The 19,709-nt window shown below is 59.9% G+C and overlaps 1 protein-coding gene across 6 annotated transcripts; it reads left to right on the top strand.

Annotated features, from left to right (window-relative positions):
- Nucleotides 1-1,035: 1,035 nt before the first annotated feature.
- PLEKHM2 (pleckstrin homology and RUN domain containing M2) lies at nucleotides 1,036-18,548 on the top strand. 6 transcript variants are annotated; one of them, XM_063317744.1, is made up of 20 exons: nucleotides 1,036-1,086; nucleotides 6,223-6,329; nucleotides 6,759-6,868; nucleotides 7,326-7,425; nucleotides 7,985-8,072; nucleotides 8,395-8,581; nucleotides 9,581-9,640; nucleotides 10,994-11,225; nucleotides 11,966-12,679; nucleotides 13,171-13,240; nucleotides 13,408-13,498; nucleotides 13,755-13,819; nucleotides 14,021-14,109; nucleotides 14,366-14,498; nucleotides 14,717-14,907; nucleotides 16,039-16,185; nucleotides 16,268-16,427; nucleotides 16,617-16,796; nucleotides 16,994-17,110; nucleotides 17,212-18,548. In XM_063317744.1, exons 1-20 carry the CDS (start codon nucleotides 1,051-1,053, stop codon nucleotides 17,347-17,349), a joined length of 3,015 nt encoding a protein of 1,004 aa, XP_063173814.1. In that variant the 5' UTR covers nucleotides 1,036-1,050; the 3' UTR covers nucleotides 17,350-18,548. The 6 variants fall into 6 exon arrangements, with proteins under 6 accessions (XP_063173814.1, XP_063173813.1, XP_063173812.1 ...); XM_063317743.1 differs by lacking the exon at nucleotides 1,036-1,086 and adding an exon at nucleotides 1,613-1,769 and having other exon boundaries at nucleotides 16,629-16,796; XM_063317742.1 differs by lacking the exon at nucleotides 1,036-1,086 and adding an exon at nucleotides 1,613-1,769.
- The last annotated feature ends 1,161 nt before the right edge of the window (nucleotides 18,549-19,709 follow it).

Raw genomic sequence — 19,709 nt, 5'->3', positions numbered from 1 at the left:
GCCAGGGCTGCTCAGGAATCCGTCTGCTTCTTCACGGGGCTGCCCTCCGCCCTGCTGTGTGCTGCCAGGCGGCATCTGGAGAACGGCTCTGGTGCCGACGATCAGGTTACACCTTTGTAGCTCGCATCTTCCTTTTTACCAAAAATAAGGACATAACTTGGGGGTTGCTTCTCAACTGGGAGAAATGTGTAAACATTTTGAATTTGAAAAATAAAGATGTGTTTTCTCATAGCGGTTGTCCGACAGACCTTTATGGGAGGAGCTCAGGGACAGCCAACTTGGGGGCATTCTTGGCAAGCATCCCATTTCCTGTTTGCCACAGCGGTGTCAAGGAGGGGTGGGCAGTCAGTAGGTAGAGGGAGGGAGGAGAATGGAAGGCAATGTTTTGCATGCTGGGTGGGGCACCATCACAAAGGTGGTGGGGGTGAAAATTAGGGACACCGCTGCATCTTTGCCCCCAAGGTCACTTTGGCCCAGCAAAGCCAGCCTTGTCAGCCCAGGCTCTTTCAGCCACAGCAAGGCCTGGCCTCTGTTCCAGCAGATGGCTCCCAGCATTCAGTGACCCGAGAAACTCACTGGGGGATCCAGTCCACGATATGGATGGAGTCTCTGGGCCCAGGACACGGGACCTCCCCGTCCTGCTTGTTGTCCCTGGAGGCCCCTACCTGTTGGCCCGGATGGGCTCTGGAGCCAGACCGAAAACCAGGTGAAGCCCTTCCGTCTGCTCTGCGCTGCGCCTTGATGCTCCCACCTGCTGCTGGCAGGACAGGTTTTGGAAGTGCCGGAGGGGAACGCCGTCTTGCTTCATCAAGTTGGCAGACACCCAGCCCCTTGAGCCCGGCAGCCACTGGGCTGCCTGGCTGATCTTGCCTCAGCAAGGGCAAAGTCAGCTGGCTGGGTGTGCCCAGGTGCCTCTTCCCTCCTTCTGGCTCCATGACTCCTTGCCTCAGCAGGCACAACCGGTATAACCGGTGAAGCCTTGACAGGTGGCAAAAATGGGGTACCCTCAGCTGGCCTTCGCGATGGGGCTGTGTCCCGCTCGCACCTGGGATGACCCCTGCGGGCACTGCCGGCCACCTCGACTTGGTGAGGAAATGAACCTTTCTGCTGTGCCCGCTGCAGAAGCCTTCCTGGGGATGGTGGATGGCACATCCTTCCCTGGGTCGGCGGCTTGGCTGAGCTCAGCCGGTCTCTGTCGGGTGAACAGCAGCTGGGCGCCCATCTTGAGCCTGCCAGCTCTCCGGGCAGAGATTCTGCCTCTGCACGCCCAGATCCCTCGTTCTCGCTGCAGTTTGCCCGCCGGAGGACCGGGGCCTCCCTCGCAAGGCTGTTGTTCTGTCGGAGGAGGCTGCGAGAGCTGGCCGAGCCCTCCCGCCCCGCCTCCCTGGGGGTGAAGGAGGCGGCGCCGGACTACAACTCCCGGGGTGCCTCGCTGGCAGGGGCTGCCGGGAGTTGCGGTTCCTCGGCGCGGCTGGCCCTGTCTCCTCGCGCGGCGCCGACTACACCTCCCGGCCTGCCTCGCGCGGTCACGCGGCGGCGGCGGCGGCGCGGACGGGGAAGGCGGAGGCGGCCGCGGGGCTGACGGCCGGCTCCCTCGCCCGCCCGCCCGCCGCAGCGCCACCACGGAGGGCCCACGACGGCGGCGGCGGCGGCGGCGGCGGCTCCGGAGCCCTGAGGAGGACGGCCAGGGGGCGCGGGCCGCCGCCATGGAGCCCCCCGGGCAGCTGAAGGACCGCATCCTGGAGAACATCTCGCTCTCCGTCAAGAAGGTCAGCGGAGCCCGGGGCGGCTTGTTTGCGGCGCTCGGGCCGGGCCGGCGCGCGCCGGGGGGCGGGGGGCGGGGTAGACTCCTGGGGGAGCGCCCCCCGCGCCCCCGAAGCCCGCTCCGCCGGGACGGCCCCGCTTTCCCCCGCCGGTGGGCGCGTCCGCTAAAACCCGCCCGACAAGGTGGGGCTGTGAAGTCTCCGGAGTAGCGGCGGAGCCCTTGTCGCCGCGCCCGCGGTTTTTAAACGGGAATCAGGAAATAATGGAAGAAACGAGTAAGTCAGCGAGTGCGGGTTGCTGTTCTTGCACTGCTTGCGACTGCGCTAAATGTCATCAGCCTGTCCAGGTTCAAAACTCTCCGACCTCTCTCCTCCTCCCTCGGCCCTTTGCAGCTTCTGCTTGGCCGGCCTGGGCTGGCCTCTCAGCCATGCGAACTTCCCTTCTCCGCAGCGGAAGGAAGTGCCGTAGCTTCCCATGAGACATCCCCCATCCCACTCAGAAAACGAAGGAGTCCTGAACTCTGGTCCGCGCAGAGAAAAGCCAGAAAACGTGTAATGTCATTTCGAGAGGGAGCAGACGAAAGGTCTAGAAGCTCATGAAAGTATTGCCGGGTGGGGAGTTTTGGCTTCGTCTTAAAGTGAAATTCCCTGTTTGAAATGGTTGCCTGATAACGTCCTGGGACCTGCCCTGCAAGAAAAGCGTTTCTGTAGCCCCTGTTCTTCAGGAGCGAGTGCATCGTATCACCCGTAAATACGAGCTGAAAAGTTACTGGGGAGAGTCGTGCTTTGCTGTGCTGCCTTTTCGATTACAGTAGATACCTGCTACCCCCATATGGAGTTCTCCAAAAATCGGGTGAATTGTATTTCTCCCAATTTAGCTCCAGAATTGTGTAATTCAGCAGTTCAACTGCTGAAGGGTGGTGTCAAAGCAGGCAAACAATGCTTGCTTATTTGTAAACGCAGCTAATCATGTTTCGCCAAGTGAACTGGAAACACTGATAGACTACTTTGAAGGTAGCTTAAAAGGACCAGGGAGTACCGGCGGGATGAGGCATTCAAAGAACTACCGTATAACTCTTTGTTACAGCTAGTTTATGTTCATTTACTTGATGTATTTACTATTTAATGTCCTCTTAGTGATTGACAGTGCAGATTTTGAAACTCTAGCATAAATTTGGTCCTTCAGTTAAAACCAAGCACAGGAAAAGACTGAAAGAAAGAAATCACCAGCAGTTAAAACTGCAGGAAAATCTGAAAATTAAAAGGGCAGAACAGAGCATAACATAATGGAGTGACGATCTTGCCTTTGCTTATCCTGTCCCCTGGGCCAGTAGTGGTCAGCAGAGGATACGGAGACTGGCAACAAAATCAGGCGATGCTGCAGTCATTGAAGCTGCATCTGCCACGCTTCTGCCTGTACGCCTTTTTCATTCACTCCCCGGCCCCCTGTCTGTGGAAGGTGTTTCTCCAGCTGCCAAACTTCTGTGGGCTGTACCACCCGGATCTTGTTGGGGGGGCAACCCATAAGGGGATGAGAGTCTCCTGGTACTCTGGGGCTGCCTCTGCATGACTGGCTAGCGGTGAGCAGCTATTAGAAAGGTGGGCAGGAGGGAGGGAGGCTGTTGCGGGGGGGGGGGGACAGGAAATGTGACATCATTCCATATCCATCCCTGGCCTGGCACCTTGGCAGAAAAGGGGGCATTTTGGCTTTGGAATGGCAGTGGGCAAAGAACAGGGCCTAATGTCCATCCCGCGACCCCCGAAGGGACAGCGACACAGTGACCTAGAGAAAGCCAGCCTCTGCCCTTCTGACCACACCGGTTTCTCCCCCTGCAGCATAGCCCTGGGAAGCCCACGGAGGCAGCTTCCCTGCTTCACTGGTGCCCCTGCTCCCCTCTTTGCTCCGTAAGGGCTCAAAGGAGTTGCGGGCGCAGCCTCGTCTTTGGGCTGCTCAGGCCGGGTGGGTGTGGCTGTGGCTGGTGGGTTAACAGGGGGAGAGCCGGTGGGCATCCTAGGGCCTGAGGTGTGGGAAGACCTCTGAGCGGTCCCTGCGTGTTGTTGGGTGGGGACCGGCCACAGCAGCTTGTGGCGGAGCATGTGAAGCTGCCTCTGTCTCGGCCAGGCGGCTTGATGCGGTTGGGGGCTTCGGGCCGAGATGGGTCTTCTGCCTTTGACTGACAGGCTTTCCCCTCGGGTGCTGAGACTGAAATGAGAGCAGATGAATTTGGGCAACTGCCTAGGTGCCTCCTGACTGTTGGCCTTCAAAGAGTTTTCAAACAGCTCCGTGGCTCAGCGCAGTGTTCCCAGCGGAGCAGAGCAGGCTCTAGGCCAGCTTTCCTTACAGCCTCGATGGAACCAGAATCCAGCCGGTCAGCCGAGGAATCCCAGAGGAATCCAGGCGAATTGGCTCCTTCCTGCAGAAGGGGTGTGCTCGATGGTCCTTTCTGCTCGTTGTCGGGGTCAGTCCTCTAGGCGTTGCACAGCCATATCCTTGGGCGGCCACTGAGTTGTTGGTCCTGCAGCTGGTTCTACTGATGCAAATACAGCTCTGCGCCAGCAGCGCTATCTCCTTTGCTTCTCTTTCGGGCCACGGCAGGTTTTTCACCGTTTTGGATAAGGAATGCTGTATGCGGCAGGAATTCCAGCGGTCCGACCTGCCACAAGTTTTCCAGGTGTTCAACTTGGGAGGCTTCTGCACAGATCCGAGGTGTCCATATCGCTGCATTCCTCCCCTCAGTTGTGCACGGGAGCTGCAGAAGCAGCAGCCAAGCGGCCGTCCCTCAGTGAGGAGGCCACTCGCTGCTTTTGGCCGCGCTCGAGTCCCGCAGCAACAGAGACTGCATTGCTTTCTGTTGCAAGGACTGCGGACACACGGGGCGCTCTCTGGCCTTGACGCTGTTGCCTTCTGCGGTGTTGCTACTCTTGTGCCAACGGTCTGCGCCCCAGGGGTGCTGCTGCTGGTGGGCAGGGGCAGAGCTTCACCCCAGCAGCCGGTGCCGCAGATGGGCCCGGGCAGGCCTTTCCCGCTGCACCGGTGGTGGCCAAGTCCTTCGTGCCCGGGCCAGTTGCGGTGTGCCTCTCAAAGCGCCTCGCTGCTCTTCTGCCCCAGGCGCCCCCTCAATTCCCTCAGGAGCTGAGGCGGCACCTGGCTCAGCTGCCACGCCCTCTTGGGCCTCGCCAGAAGCGTCTGAAGGTGCGGTTGAGAATCCCGGCCTCGGAAACGGCCCTCCCTGACTCCCACGTGAGGCGGAGCCCGGCTGGAAGGAGCAGCTGCTGGGAGGCCTGTCGCCTACGCAGCAGCCTCTGAGCCCCGTGTCTGACAGGGACCCTCCAGGGAGGGTTCGCAAGGGCACCTTCTCCTGCGCGGGCAGGAGGAGAGATCGCCTCCTCCGGACGGTTCCCTGTGGCTTGTTTTTGTGTTGGTGCTTTCCTGGCTCAGAAAGCTGCTTCGCACCAGGCCGATGAGCTGTGCCTTCCCTCCCTCCTCTGCTCCTTTTGCCAGGGCGGGCTGGGGCTTTGCTGTTGAGATCTGCCCCTTCCTGTCCTGCGGTGGGTGGTTGTATTTGATGGCCAGGGCTCTGGAAGGCTGGTCTGGCCTCCCCTCGGTTAGCCCTGCGTGAGCTGGGCTAGGGAAGAGGCACCCAGGGCAGCTGATCCCTAACCTGGACGGTGTCCAGAGCTCCTTTCCTTAGCACACCTTCTCAAAAACGGCTCCTTTGCTTCCTTCTAAGGAAACGCATTTAGAACAGGAGCCTTGAGGTGAAGCGGGTGGCCGCTTTCCTCCCAGAAAACCTGCCCTCTTTCCAAAGTGCGCTTTACCTCTTTGCAGCCCTCTCTCCCGATACTTCTGTATGGTCCCAGCCCACCTGCTAGGGATTACTGGAAACTGAAAGCATCTTTGCTTTTGATCTGGGAGCAGCTCCAGCTGCATGCGGAAGATCAGAATAGATGTCGGAGCCAAGTGCAGTCAGTATCCAGAAGCAGGAGGCCTGGCTGTGAGATCCACCACTTAATTCAGCCCTATGACTGTTTCGTTCCCATTCCTCCCAATCCTAACCCATGAAAGCCCTCCCGGTGATCCGCTCATACCCCATTCACTTTAGCACAAAGCCCTGCTGTGCTTTTGCGATACAGAGGTTGTTCCATCACAGGTCCAGGAGCTAAAGTGGCGTCCTGCGTGCCTTGGTTCTGTTCTGCTTTGGCAGAAGTTGGCTGTGCCTTTTCAGGCTGGCAGAAAAGTGACTTTTAAGAAATAGGTGAGTTGCAAAAGAGCAGCTTCGGTCCTGTACCCAGAAACAAAGGCAGGCAGAGTTCCCTGAAATAATCCGAAGCAGAGAGGCAGTGGAAAATTACCTTTTCAGCTTCCAGCTGCTGAAACTCGGAAGCCACGTGTGGCTGCGTTAATTACAGCCAGCAGAACATTTCGTGGCTCCCTCATCAAACATGCTCTTCTCCCCAGCTGCAGAACTATTTTGCCGCCTGCGAGGATGAGACTCCGGCCATTAGGAACCACGACACGGTCCTGCAGCGCCTCTGTGAGCACCTTGACCACGCCCTGCTTTATGGGTAAGCGGCCCAGGTATCGCGGTAGCTCTCCAGCACGGGCAGCCGTGGCAGGGGCAGGCTTGAATCCCAGGGGCTCGCATTCAGGCCCTTCCTCCCTGTGCTTAGGGACTCTGCCGCCTCATGGAGGCCTGGAGGCGGACTCAGTGGCCCACGACAAAAGAGTTCCACCCCCAACGGCTGTGTCTCCCTGGGCTGTGTGGCACAATAAACTGTGGTCCTCAGTTGGACTCACTTGTAGACAGGGCTGTTGTGGGGAGCATGTCCTGCCCCCCTGCCCCAAAAAGGGCTGCAGAGGCAGGACCGTAGTGAGTCTGATGAGGGCCTGGGAGTGTGGCTCTTGGGAAGGCTGGGGCGCCGCTCCCAGCGAGACAGCCGCCGCTGCTCTGCAGAAAACCGCCCAGTGACCCTCCTCCTCCTCCTCCTCGGCAGGCTGCAAGACCTTCCTTCAGGCTACTGGGTCTTGGTGGTCCACTTTACCCGCCGAGAAGCCATCGAACAGATCGAGGTGCTGGAGCGTGTCACCACCAACCTGGGGCGCAGTAAGTGTTGGTCGTGGCATGATGGCCTCTGTGGCTTTGGCCAGCCCTGCATGGCCCCGTTCTCGGCCGGCTGGGAGCGAAGGGCGCCTGCCCGCTCCCGAGGGTCTGGCGGACGCCTTCTCGGCAGCTTGTTCGTTTGCTGGCAAGGCTCCCACGTTCCAGAGTCGTTCATTCCTAGTTGAAAGGCTCTGGGGATTGAGCAGGGGACAGGCCGCTCCGCACTGTGGGCCGAGACCCTGAGAAGCACTCAGAGCCGGCGTAGGACCCGGCCGGTCTGAGCATCTTCCGGTACCTGCCACCCCCTGCTTGGGCCGTGGGTGTCGGAGGTTGCGGCTTCTGCCCTGGGCGGGTGTTGAGGCCGCAGCCAGGGCGGCTCCAGGTGGCCTTTCTCGGGACGGGTCCTGGGTGGGTCTGCCCTCCACAGCCAGCAGTTCCTGTGAGGCCTCCTCTCTCCCAGGCCGAGCGTGGCTGTACCTGGCCCTCAACGAAAACTCCCTGGAGAGCTACCTCCGCCTCTTCCAGGAGAACCTGCCACTGCTGCACAAGTACTACGTCGGGTGAGCCTCCTGGGCAGCTGGGCCTGGCACCCTGGGAGAGATGGGTGGAAGCCGGAAGGGAGCCCAAGGAGGGGTGTGCGCACCCTCGCCAGCCCAAGGAGGGGTGTGCGCTGGCAGCATTCCCTCGAGATCCCTGTTCCCAAAAGTGGTCAGTGGCCACACTGAAGACATGGGTGGATTCAAGGAGGGGACGTTCTGCTTTTCGCAGCAGCTCTTCTTGTTCAGCCCTTTCCATTGCCTTTTGAGTAAACCCTTTCCCCAAATTATTACTGCTGGTGCTTTTGCACTTTCTCAGGCTGCAAGGAATTTAAATTCAAGCAGCTAGTCCTGAAGGCTGACTTGGTGTTTCAGTTGGTGCTTGGGGTTTTGTATCACCAAACAGCTTCTGCCCCCGGGGTGTGAGTGGGGGGTCCCCCTACACTGGCCACCCCTCGGATGGGCGGGCCCCTTCTCGGGATTCCCCAGCCAGTGGGGTGCCAGGGTTGGCTGAGGCAGCTCTGGGTGGTGCCTTCGCCAGGAGGGCCTGTGTGGATCTTGAGGTCTGCTGTCTACCCCTCAGAAACGCCCTTGTCTGCAGCCAGGACCACTTGGCCCTCTTCCTCACCCTGGTCGCAGGCCTGGAGTTTATCCGATTCGACCTGGATCTGGTGAGCAGAGTCATCTGCCTTCGGGGTGGGCTTGAACTCCCAAACAGCCAGTTTCAATCTTTCTCCTCCCCGGGCTTGGGGCATATTCCACGCCTGCCTCCCGGTGTTGAGTTTCCCAGGGGATTTCCCTGTTATGCACTATAGCGGTTGTTCTTCTGAGTCAAAGCCTGCTGCCACAGTGGTGTTTCGTCTTTTTGCTCAACAGATGGGCAAAATTCCTTCCATTTCCTGCAAAAGTGCGTGGAAGTGGTGGGGGTTCCAGTTGGAGGAACTCTTTGCTGGTCGAGCAGCAGTTCCACCTGTAGCTCTCCTGTTTTCTCAGGACGCCCCTTACCTGGACCTGGCCCCCTACATGCCAGAGTACTACAAGCCCCAGCATCTGCTGGACTTTGAGGACCGCCTGCCTGGCTCGGCCCACGGGTCGGACAGCCTCTCCCTCACCTCCTTCAACTCAGTGACCTCCACCAACCTGGAATGGGACGACAGCGCGATCGCCCCCTCCAGCGAGGGTAAGGGGGCCTGGAGGGCAGCTGCACTCTGCAGCCTCATGGCCAGGAGCCCGGGAGCCACAGGATGGCCTAGGAAGGTCCTGGCTCCACGGAGCTGCTACCTGGGGGAAGCCTGCCGGGGCTGCGGTGTTTTCCCGGGGCTGGGGGCTCTGGCCAAGCATGCGCAGGTGGGTGGCCTGCCAGCCACTGTTCTGTTCCCTCGACCCTCTTCCTGAAGGAGCAGAGGCCAGTGTGGGATTAGGGAGGACGGGCGGTCCTCCTGGGGAGCCCCCAGTTAGGGGCATCTTTGGCATTCTGCAGGAGGAGCGCCCCATCATGTCGCAAGCTCCGTCTCAGCATCTCCAGTTCAAAGCCCTTCAGGCAACGGGGCAGGCGTGGGGGCACTGAGCGACCCCCTGTCCCCCAGACGGTGGGTGAGTCTTTTGCAGTACTTCTGCTGGGCTCCCCACTGCGTAGCTTGCCAAGACAGATCTCTGAGGATCCATGCGATCGGCATGCTCGTGGTACCTCTGGAGGCAGCCTGTGAGAGGCGGAAGCAAGGGACGGGTCCTCCTGGGCTGGACCAAGTCAGGGAGCCCAAAGGCGTGCTGGGTGCTCAGCTCCAGGGTGTTTCTGAGCTCCTGCAGCTTCTCCTGGGGGTCTCAGGTCTGGCCTCTGTCAGTCCACGCCCCTCCCAGCTGTGGTCTGGGGGAACACCCTGCTGATGCTCCCCTGTGCTCAAAGGGGGAGATGTAACCAGAAAGCAAGCACAGCCACAGGCACAGAGGCCCCGCTGCTGGCCTGTGCCTTCCTTACAGTCAGCTGTTTTTTAAGCTTCAGAGTAAGAGCATCCAGAACTGGCCCCCAGCCCTGCGGCCCGAGCTGAGAGAGGGCCCTCACTCAGCCACCCTCCTGCTCTGCTCCACCATTGCAGAGAGGGGGTTCTGCATCTCCGCCCACTCCCCCTCTTCTGTTGTATTCCTTCATTTCTAATCCTCCTTTTTATCCCTCATTTTATAGATTATGATTTTGGAGAAGTCTTTCCTGCAGTGCCGTCCATGCCCACCACAGCATGGGAAGGTGGGACCAGCTTGCCTGGTTTTCCAGTTGCCCCCCCCCCCCATCTCTCTGCCCCAGAGTTTCCTGCATGCTGGGCTAACACTGGCTAGTGCCCGAAGGGCCCAGCTGGCAGGCCACGCAGCTCTTCTGGTTGCAGGTTCTTGCTAGGTTAATCGGCGAGCGGGCAGCAGCACCGCCACCCGGGGAATCCGGTCTCCCGTTCCCCCGGCCTCCGTCCACCTATGTGGCTCCCTGGGCCCCTCTGGACGCCTAACCTCCTCGAGTTCTGTGGCTTCCCCCTCCCAGCATGCAGCACCTCTGGTCTCTCTGGTTTTCGCATTAACAGGCTTCCATGGAGCGCTTCTGTGCTGGTGCGGCAACCCTCCTCCTAACCCCCTTCTCTCCCTGTCCTGTCCTGTCCTGTCGGTGCACGGGGCGGGGAAATGGGAAGAGCCCCTCTCCGCCCAATCGCCTAGCCAGGGGTGCTTTCCCAACGGCCTCTCTGGCCACGCGGGGTCCTGCAAGGGGAGGCGGCAGCTGCTGTTGCTGCAGCTGCTCCTCTGCCTTGCCCCCCTCCGCCCTTGCCCCGCCAAGCCCCTTAAGACGGAGGGCGGGCCCTTGGCCCCTGATCCGGCTGCTGTTCGTTCCACTTTGAAGTTTCGGCTCCCTCTGCCTGCAAAGAAACTTGGAGAGCAGCAGCAGAATGAAGGAAATAGGTGGAAATTCAGACTGGTTGAGCCGTGTCGCCTCCTGCGGTTCATTGTGGGTTGCCGGCTGTCACAGCGGAGGGGGAGTTCGGGAGTTTATTATTTGATTATTCAAATTTCTATTACCGTCCATCTCCCCCCAAAAAGGGGGACTCTTGAGTTGGCGGGGCGAGCCTCCTGACCACCCCGGATGCTGCCCAGCGTGTGGAACCAGGCAAGATGCTTGGCCACTTTTTCGATCTCCCTTCTGCCAAGGCGGCTGCTCCTGAGTTGGGCCGCCTCCTGCTGCTCTGCAGTGCTGCCTCGGGGGCCCTGCAGGGTTCAGCCAAGACCGGGGGCCCCTGACGTGTCTGGGCTGGGGGAGGCCTGCTCCTCTTTTTGGCAGTCCGGGGAGCGAAGCCCCGAGGCAAGTCCATGTCGCGGAGTTTGCAGTCCGTATAGAGTTCCCAGCCCGGTACCCGTGAAGCTGCGGGTCTGTGCGGGCCGCCAGGCTTGTAGAAGCTGGACCTCCACAGACTCGGGGCACTGGGATCCGCCCGTCCTCCTCCCCGCCAGCCACAAACGTCCCTGGACGTCTCGGGCGAGCGTGCGGAGGACGCCAGAGAGCTGACCGGGACACCGCTGCTCCTCGCTGGGGGATCACCGGCTGCCGTTTCTCTCCTTCCAGAAGGGGACCTGACCGACACGCTCAGCCATCCATGCTCCGTGGCCTCCGAGCTGAACGGCAGCCGAGCTTTGGCCAAGAGCCCGACCCAGCGCTACAACCCTTTCGACGGGAAGGCGGACGGGCCGTTCTCCGTGGAGACCACCCTGGCACACGCTGCCTCGCAGGAGGGGGCCGGCCTCGTCCCTGAAGGCCCGGACCAGTCCGAGGGCTGCGTGGAGCTGGAGGTGATCAGGTGTGTGGGGACGGAGGGCTCCCGGCGGCTCTCCTAGCTGCGTGGCCCGAGCGGGCTCCGTTCCCTGTCACGGCTCCCGGGGACCGCCCTGGTCCTGCTCTGGGAGGTGCCAGGAACTGTCCACCCCTCCCCCCCTCCTTGCTTGATATCTGGCTGCCATTGTTGGCCCGTCTGCAGTTTTGCCATTAACTTACTGGGGACATTAATGGGTTGGAAACCATTTCCACCCCCCGCCAATACAGTACCCTAGTATTCAGAAGCAGCTCATTGGGCCTGGTTGGCAGAACCTAGGAAGGGCATCCTTTCCCACTGAAGTCCGTGTTGTGGCCAGACTGGGCGGCACCGGGGAGGATGAGAGCATGGTGGAGGATTAGTGAACAAACTGGGTTCCCACTGGAATAGCTGGAAGTGCTTTAGAAGGCGAAGGGGAGACGTGGCAGTGGGAAGAGCAATCCTGCAGCAGCAAGAGCAGGTCTTGGCTCTGCGTGGGGGGTGTTTCCCTGCGTCTGGGCACCGGTGAGCTCTTCTTCGCCTGGGGGCACCTGCATGGTGAAGCTGAGGCAGCCATCTGTGCCTGTAACTGCGAGGAAGATTGGGCAAGTGGCCTCCCAGGCCCCGGCCGGCTTGAAAGTCCCGAGTAGGCCCAGAAGGCCCCGTGTCCTCGAGCCCTGAGCAAGCCTTGCTGCTGCTCCCTGGCGCATCACAGCCAGACAAACTCACTTGGCCGTTCCTCTTCCCAGGTTGGCTAAAAAGAAGAAGACGGGCAAGAAGAAGAAGGCTAAACCGGAGGAGGCCACTGTTCTCACCCTCCCTGCTCCTGCTGGGTGTCAGGATGTGGGCAGGGAGGCTGGGCAGTCACGGTCCACCCCGGAGGCCAGCCCTGCAGCCAGCGCTGAGGCGCCGGCACTCTGCCAGCTTGGGCTCTGGATCCCCGAGATGAAGGACACGTCTATGGAGCGGATGGGGCAGTCGCTCAGCAAAGTGATCGACTCACTAGAGACAGCTGACGGGTGGAGCCGCCCTGTGGAGCCCCCCAACCAGTCCTTTCGGACCGACTTGCCAGGGGAGGCCCCCTCCGAGGGGCCATCCCTTGGCAGCTTTGGTCAGGGGCTTCCGGCCCCCATGGACTTCTACTGCTTTACCATTGAGAGTCCAAACACTCCTGCAGCAGGTGGTAGCCACCATGACCCTGCAGGGAATGGTCAACCGCCACATGTTCCTGGTGGCCCTGAAGCTCTTGGACAAGAGGAAGGAGGAGGAGGAGGAGGAGAGGGGAAGGCTGCCGAGCCAGCGGTAGCCCGCTTGCCGGGAGAAGAGGCGGAGATTGCCAGCGTGGGGGCCCTCAGCAGGCCGAAGGAGGGCCGGACGAGCCCTTCCCCCAGCAGCGCTGAGGACTCCGGGGTGGAGGAGGGGCAGGGCAGTCCTTCCGAGGCCGCCCACCCCTCTGAGTTCAGGTAGGGGCTCCGTTCCTCCCTCTGACGAGGCTGTCGCCTTGCGGGTGCCACATTTAACTGCCCGTCTTTGAGGAAAAGGCGTCTTTCCTCAGACCTCTCCCAAAATGAAGTGAAATCTCAGCCCACTTACGACATCTGGTTTGCAGCAGAAGTTCCAACTTGGCCCCACTGTGGCGGCATCCTGCCCAACGTGCGCTGAGAAACCATTAGGAAGGCAACTTTTTGGGGCAACTGTACCTTCAGTTGTACCGTTCCTGCCTCCTAATTGCTTAGGGTTAACCGCAAGGTTGCTTCTTCAGCACCCTCCGCTTGCCAGTCCTTGCGTTACTTCCTTCTTTTTCTCCTATGTCGCCTTTTCTGCTAATAAGCAGAAGGCAGTCATTTGGTGCCCGTTCTCCTTTCCTGGAGAAAGTGGCCTCGCTGGGGAGGTGGAGGCAGGCCGGTGGTTCGCCTGCTGCGCCTTCAGGATCCCCCCCCTCTCGCCCACGCAGGGTGGACAACAATCACTTGCTGCTCCTGATGATCCACGTCTTTCGCGAGAACGAGGAGCAGCTGTTCCGGGTGCGTGAACGTGTCCTCCCCACTGCCTTGGAGGGAACAGGCGCTACACTCGAGAGGAGGGCGGGGGGTGGCAGCTTCAGGCCCAGAGAGAAGCTCTCCGGCCGTTGTGCTCTTCTCGCACCCTCGCTGCGAGGAGTGGTGGTGACAGAGGTCCCTCTCCTGAACAGATGATCCGGATGAGCACGGGGCACATGGAAGGAAACCTCCAGCTGCTTTATGTGCTGCTGACGGACTGCTATGTGTACCTCATCCGCAAAGGTGTGCCGCTTGGAAGGCCCTCTCGGCGGCCTTCTGTCTCCCGAGCACCGCTGTCCCCCCCGAGCCGGGCCAGAGAAACCGGGGAATCCGCCTGGTGTGGAATCAGGCCGGAGTGGCTGAAGGGAGGCGGGGCGGAAACCTTCTCGGGGCTGCAGCTCTTTTTAAGCAGAGCCAGATCCAGGGTTGGGGACCCCAGTGGCTACGGAGGGCCGGGGGGAGTCTGGCCAGGCAGGTGACCGTTCCTCCCCGTCCCCAGGAGCCGCTGAGAAGCCATACACGGTGGAGGAGGCTGTTTCCTACAACGAGTTGGATTACGTCTCAGTGAGTTGCGGGGGGAGGGAGCAGCTCTTCACGGGGGGCTGCTGGGGGCCTCTGCGGGGACGGGGACCCTCCCTCCAGGAGGCTCCTTCCCAGGGCAAGGCCGGCTGCCCTGGATCCAGGGGCCGGGGAGGGGCCTTATCCGTGGGGGCCCCTGCCCAGTTGTGCAGGGCCTCCTCCAAGCAGGCTTTGCTTTCATGGCAGGTGGGTCTGGATCAGCAGACGGTGACCTTGGTCTGCACCAACCGCCGGAAGCAGTTCCTGCTGGACGCAGCGGACGCCACCCTGGCCGAGTAAGGGCTGGGCGCGCCTCGCTTCCCTCTTGTGGCCGCGGCTGGGATGCCCCCTTGAGGGTGCTGCCCAGAGGAGTCTGGCTAGCGGTGCTGCTCTTTGTGGGGTGGGGGATGATTTTCAGAAATGGTCGTGGCTCCCCCCAGCTACTGTGCACTCTTGATCGCTCTGTTGGTCCCTGCGCTAAATCCAGCCCTGTCCCCTTTGCTGGGTGTGCAAGGGGCCCTCACTCCCCCCTCCCTCCCTCCCTCCCTCCAGGTTTTTCCTGGCCTCCCTGAAGTCAGCCATGATCAAAGGGTGCCGAGAGCCACCGTACCCCAGCATCCTGACGGACGCCACCATGGAGAAACTGGCACTGGCCAAATTTGTGGCACAGGAGTCCAAGCGGGAGGTGCATCTTTCCCCTGCCACTTCCTCCCTTCTAGACGAAGAGGAGACTGATGGGCAGAGGCCCTGAGCGATCCAGCCTTTCCTCTCAGGGATGTGCCAAGCCCGTGTCCATTTGTGGGGAGGGTGAAAGGCTGAGTGGGGCTTGTTGGGGCACAGAGCCAGGGTCTCTCTCCTGCAGTCCAGGTGCCCTGGCTGACCAGGCAGCCATGTCTTTGGTAGATCTCAGAGGTGGTGGTCCACTTCTATGGCCTTATTCACTGGGAAGACCCCATGGATGAGAGCCCAGGCCCAGCCTCCTCTCACTGCGCATCAGCCGAGGGCTGCGTCACCAAGGAGGGCGTGCTGAATTACAAGGCAGGAACCAATTACCTGGGCAAGGAAGTCTGGAAGCCCTGCTTTGTGGTGCTCAGGTGAGGCTGAGGGCAGGGCAGGAAGGAGGGCTGGGAAGAGGGTTGGCTGGGTGCTGGTTCTTTTTTATGCATGTGTGTGTGTACATACGTATGCAAAATTTTTATTGAGAAATTCTTAACAAAGTCAAAACCATAAGAGAAAATAAAAATACTAAAGAAAAATGGTAAATAGTGAAGAAAGGAAGGGAGGGAGGGAGGGAGGGAGGGATCTGAACCTCTGTTGCTTAAAAGTGAGGATCACTCCTTCCAATTTATCCCCTCAAAACAGTATCTTTTTCTGTTCAAGTTTGTTAGTCAAATACTTTTTCAGTTTGCACAGTATTCTAATTGGAATTTCCTTAAGTACAATCACATCTGCATTCTTAATCTTCAGTCAAGTAGTAAAAGGCTGCAGCAAAACCTGATCTCTGTTCTTCTTTCTGACAAAGTGCACAAGAATATCTTTTGGTACATTTCATAATTTTGTGAATCGCATATTGATTCTACAATATAAACTTGATCAATTTCTGTCTCCATATCATCTTCATCCCATTCCAGAAAGTTGTTAAAGACTAAACAACTTTATGTGTAGTGTCTTCCCCAGGATCCTCTGGAATTGTTCTACGTCTCAAGCAGAATTCTTTCCCTCTCAATTCCAGTCATGCCAAATTGTCTCAGTCCTTTTCCATCTCCCTGTTTACTATTTCGATTTTACTTCCTAAAATTTCCACCTTGTCATTAATTTGTTGAACTTCTCCTGTAAGGTGCCCTGTAGATTTTTCAATTTCCTCTTCCATCTTTGCAAACCTTATTTCCATTCTCCCTTCAAACACAACCAGTTTCCTTTTAACAGGGTTGACAGATGCAGATACCTGCTTTCCCATCTGTTCCAGCTTTTTTTGTAGTATTTCTGGAGTAATTCCCTTTTCTGTCGGTTGCTCCAACGCACCTCATCTCCCTTTGCCCTGCTTTGCAGCTTTTCCGGTGGTCGCTGTTTTTTTTTATTCATGATCCAAAAGTTGCTTTTGGCTGGACTCTGGGTCCTGGGGCTCCATCCTGCCCTCTCGACAGAGAGAGGGTTCATTTTCACATTTAGATGCGCCAGAATTCAAAGGTTCACGGCGATTGAAACAAAAGCCGTCCTCCTGCTAGAGCAGTCGGCCGAGGTCCAGCAGCACCCTGCCCCGAATTGGGAGGACCCTTCCCAGTGTTGTGTCTTTCTTCCCTCTGCAGCAACGGCATCTTGTACCAGTACCCAGACCGGACAGACGTCACCCCACTGCTCTCTGTGAACATGGGGTGAGTACCAAATGGGGCCCGGCTCTCTAGGCCGCCCGGCTCCAGCCCCTATCTCACCTGCCCCAAACTCTGATCCTCGCAGGGGGGAGCAGTGCGGCGGGTGCCGGAGGTCGAGCGCAACGGACCGGCCCCACTCTTTCCAGGTCATCTTGACCGACCGCCCTTCCCTGGAGTTGAGCGCAGAAAACGAAGAGGAGATGGCCGACTGGATGCAGTATTTATGCCAGGCGGTCTCCAAAGGGGTAAGCGGTCAGGGGGCCTCCCTAGGATTGGGGCCACAGGGGAGAATGGGGTCCCCGCGGCTCACATGCCCTCTGGTGACAGGAAGGCTGAAATACGTCTGTGTGGGAGGACAGGAGCTGGGCTCTGCGCTGGCCAGTCCTCTCGTCCTCAGGAACTCAGAGGGTTGTTTGGCCCTCCTCCCTGCCCAGGTCGTCCCCCAGAGTGTGGCCCCCGTGCCCTGCGTCCCCTGCTGCCTGGTGGTGACGGAGCAGAAAGTGTTCACCTGCCACGAGGACTGCCAGACCAGCTTCTTCCGCTCCCTGGCCACTGCCGAACTGGCAGAAGTTGCTTCCATCTCCATGGAGCCCGGCCGGGAATATTGTCTCCTGGTGAGTCTGCAGGAGGAGGCAGCGGTGGCATGTGCCGGGGGCTCATCCCTTGGGGCAGAGAGGCTTCCTTAGGACCCCGCCAGGCCTTGGGCTGGCCTGGCTCAGCTTTGCGAGCAACAGCAAAGGTTCTCGGAGGCTCGGCCCTTCCCAGCTCAGGAGGCCAGGACCCCACCCAGCGTTCCTCTCCCCACTCTTAGGAGTTTGCCCAGGACCAGAAGGAGTACCTGCCCCCATGGATCCTCTACTTCAGCTGCCCTGGAGAACTGGAGCGGTTCCTTTTGGCGTTGGACACTGTGTGGAAGAGCGTCTACCAGGTTGGCTGGTCTTGTGGTGGGCAGCTGGGGTCCCCCAGGGGGCACGTCCCCTTCCGGTCTCCCGCTCCCCCTCAGGCCCTTTTGCCCTCCTGTGTCGCCAGGTGGATCTACTGCACAAGCTGATTGAGGACAGCTCCATCAGAAAGAAATGCGAGGACGCTCTGAGCTTGATCCACAGCACGTGGCAGCGCAGTGACAGCCTCTGTCGTGGCCGGGCTTCCCGGGACCCCTGGTGCTAGCCTCTGGGAGGCGAAGAATGGCCGATTCCGCAAGGCAGAAGCACGGCGCACGAGGGGAACTCGAATCGGGCGGGGACGGGCCTCCCTTTCCTGGACACTGAGGGGGCTGCCATGCAGGGAGGGTCAGGCAGGAGGGGCTCCACTCACCGCCATTGCTGTTGACTTTGTGGCGCGTTGGTTTGGCCGATGGCCACGATCCGAGCATGGCTCCTGCCCACACTGCATCTCAGGAGGGCCTTTGGGTACAAGACTGGCTGGTGGGAGCTGAGCGCTGTGCCCCTATCGGGTGGCAGGGCTTCAGGAAATCTCTCCAAGGAATGCCAGTGAGCAAGAGTGGCAGGGGTGAGGGCACCAGCAAGGAGGGGCTCCCGCACCAGATGGAACCACCAGGTTGCCCGCTGGCCGCTGCTCGTCTTTCAGATACTCCACCCTGGCCTGCGCCCTGCATGTGTTTCTGTATTCCAGACCTGTGGCCGGTCTTGCCCCGCTTCCTGCCCCCTGGAGGTACGGGGATCACCCTCCTGCTTTCCCTGTCGGCTTGCGTGCTGCCTGCCATGGCCCCATCCATCATCCCTGGCTGAGCTAGGAAGGGTCCGCCAGGCCCCCCTCCCCTCCCCCTTCCTTGCTAGGCCAGCCGGTGCCCCCTGCCCCCGAAAGAAGGGCCTCCCTTGGGGATTGAGGAGCTGCGGTGAGGCCAGGAAGCGGAGGTCCTCCCGCTGCCGAGAGCTGGGGGTGCAGCAGTGGGTGAATGGCTCAGCCACTGCTTCTCTGCCCGAGCCTGCACGGCTGCTCGCTCTCCCTCCTCCGTGCCTGTTGACGGAGACAGTCCTGGTCCGCCCAGCAGGCCTTATGCCAGGAGCCGGGTATCGTGGCAAGGGGCCAGGTTGGGTGGGACAGGACTTCCGCCCCACTGGGTTTTTTTGCTGAAGCAGGTCCCCAGCCACCCGGGCCAGGTCCTAGCTGCAGTTTATCTTCTTGCAGACAGGCGAGGGGTAGCTGTAGTTGCCTGGGTTTTTTAAAAGCTGTTTCTTATTTTTAGATGCCTAATTTTAACAAGCGAGAGACCTGCTAATGTCCTGTATGTGTAGGAACACATACACAAAGGCAGGGGCCTTTTTTCCAGGAGAGGCCTCTGTGGCACGGTGTGCCTGGATATGCGTTGCCAACCCCTTCTAATAAAGGCACCTTGGTGATCCGGAGGATTTCTGCCTGTCTGCCTGTTTGGTGATCTGTGATTTCTGCCAGTGCCTGGGTCTCCCGCTGGCTCGGCTTTGTTGGCCTGGCCATGCTTGCCCCAAGCCCTAGAAATAGGTAGTAGCTTCCCCGGGAGGCCCCTGGAAGTGGCTTCCAAAGACGGACACTTTTCGGCCTGCCTCTCTCAGACCTCTTGGTCGGTGGTCAGGTCGTGGCTTCAGATCCAGATCTCCCTGGTCTGTCCCTCCTCCATTTGCCACAAAGATGCCCGAGTGTGTGCCCCAGGGGGTACACCGGTGAACCCACCGGCCAAACCTTTTGCGTGGCTGCAGCTGCGGTTGAGGGGAGGGGCGCCGAGGCCCAGCCTGTGGATGGATTTCCGCAAGGTCCTTGCTGTTTGGGGGTCCCTCTAAAGGTTTGTGATCATGGGGTGAGGTCCAGCAGCCCACGAACGCAAGGCGAGAAGCTCCGTGGAGCCGGGCTTGAAAGGGGGCCATCTCTCTCTCCTGGGGAAGGTGGGATGCCGGCCCCTGGCTTTTAGGGCGGGCATCCCTGCGCTCCCCCTTGATGCCCCAGCGGGACATTCTCCGCAGCCTCGCCCTTCTTTGTAATGTCCTTGCCTGAGAAGTCTGGCTGAGCTTCCGAAACCCTGGAGCTGCCGCTCAGCAAGGACTGGCCACGACACGTGCTCAGGATCTGTGTGCCGGCAGCGGAGGGTGTGTTTGTCCGGCCAGAAGCGTGGGGTGCCCCTTGCGCCCCAGCAACTTTCTGACCCCCAGAACCAGCTTGTGTGCCCCCCCCCCCGTGGTGTCAGCCTTTCTGTCCTGACAGATGTGAGCTTGAGCCCTGCGCTGGCCTGCCCAGCACGATCGCTGGCCTTTCTGCAGGAAAGCCGTCCCGTTGCTCAGCAGGCCTGGGGAGAGAGGCCGGAGGTCAGCCTCTGCTCCAGAAACAGCCCTCCTTTTCCAGCCCGGGAAGTGGGGAGCCCTGTCCCGTCTGCCGGCAGGTTTGGGAGTGAGGGTAAAGCCAAGCGTCTCGAGGGGAGGAGGCCGTGTAGGGAAGAGGCTGGGCTTTGCCGCTGTGGGTGGACCTGCCGTGTGACCTTTCTCCTACATGCAGCCACTTGCTCCCCTCCCCGACCCAGCCCAGCCCACCGCCTGGCAGAC

Source organism: Candoia aspera, chromosome 18 (genome assembly GCF_035149785.1).
Source record: "Candoia aspera isolate rCanAsp1 chromosome 18, rCanAsp1.hap2, whole genome shotgun sequence".
Classification (NCBI taxonomy): domain Eukaryota; kingdom Metazoa; phylum Chordata; class Lepidosauria; order Squamata; family Boidae; genus Candoia; species Candoia aspera.
The sequence above is the reverse complement of the archived record's forward strand: the minus strand, read 5'-3'. Positions and strand labels throughout refer to the sequence as shown.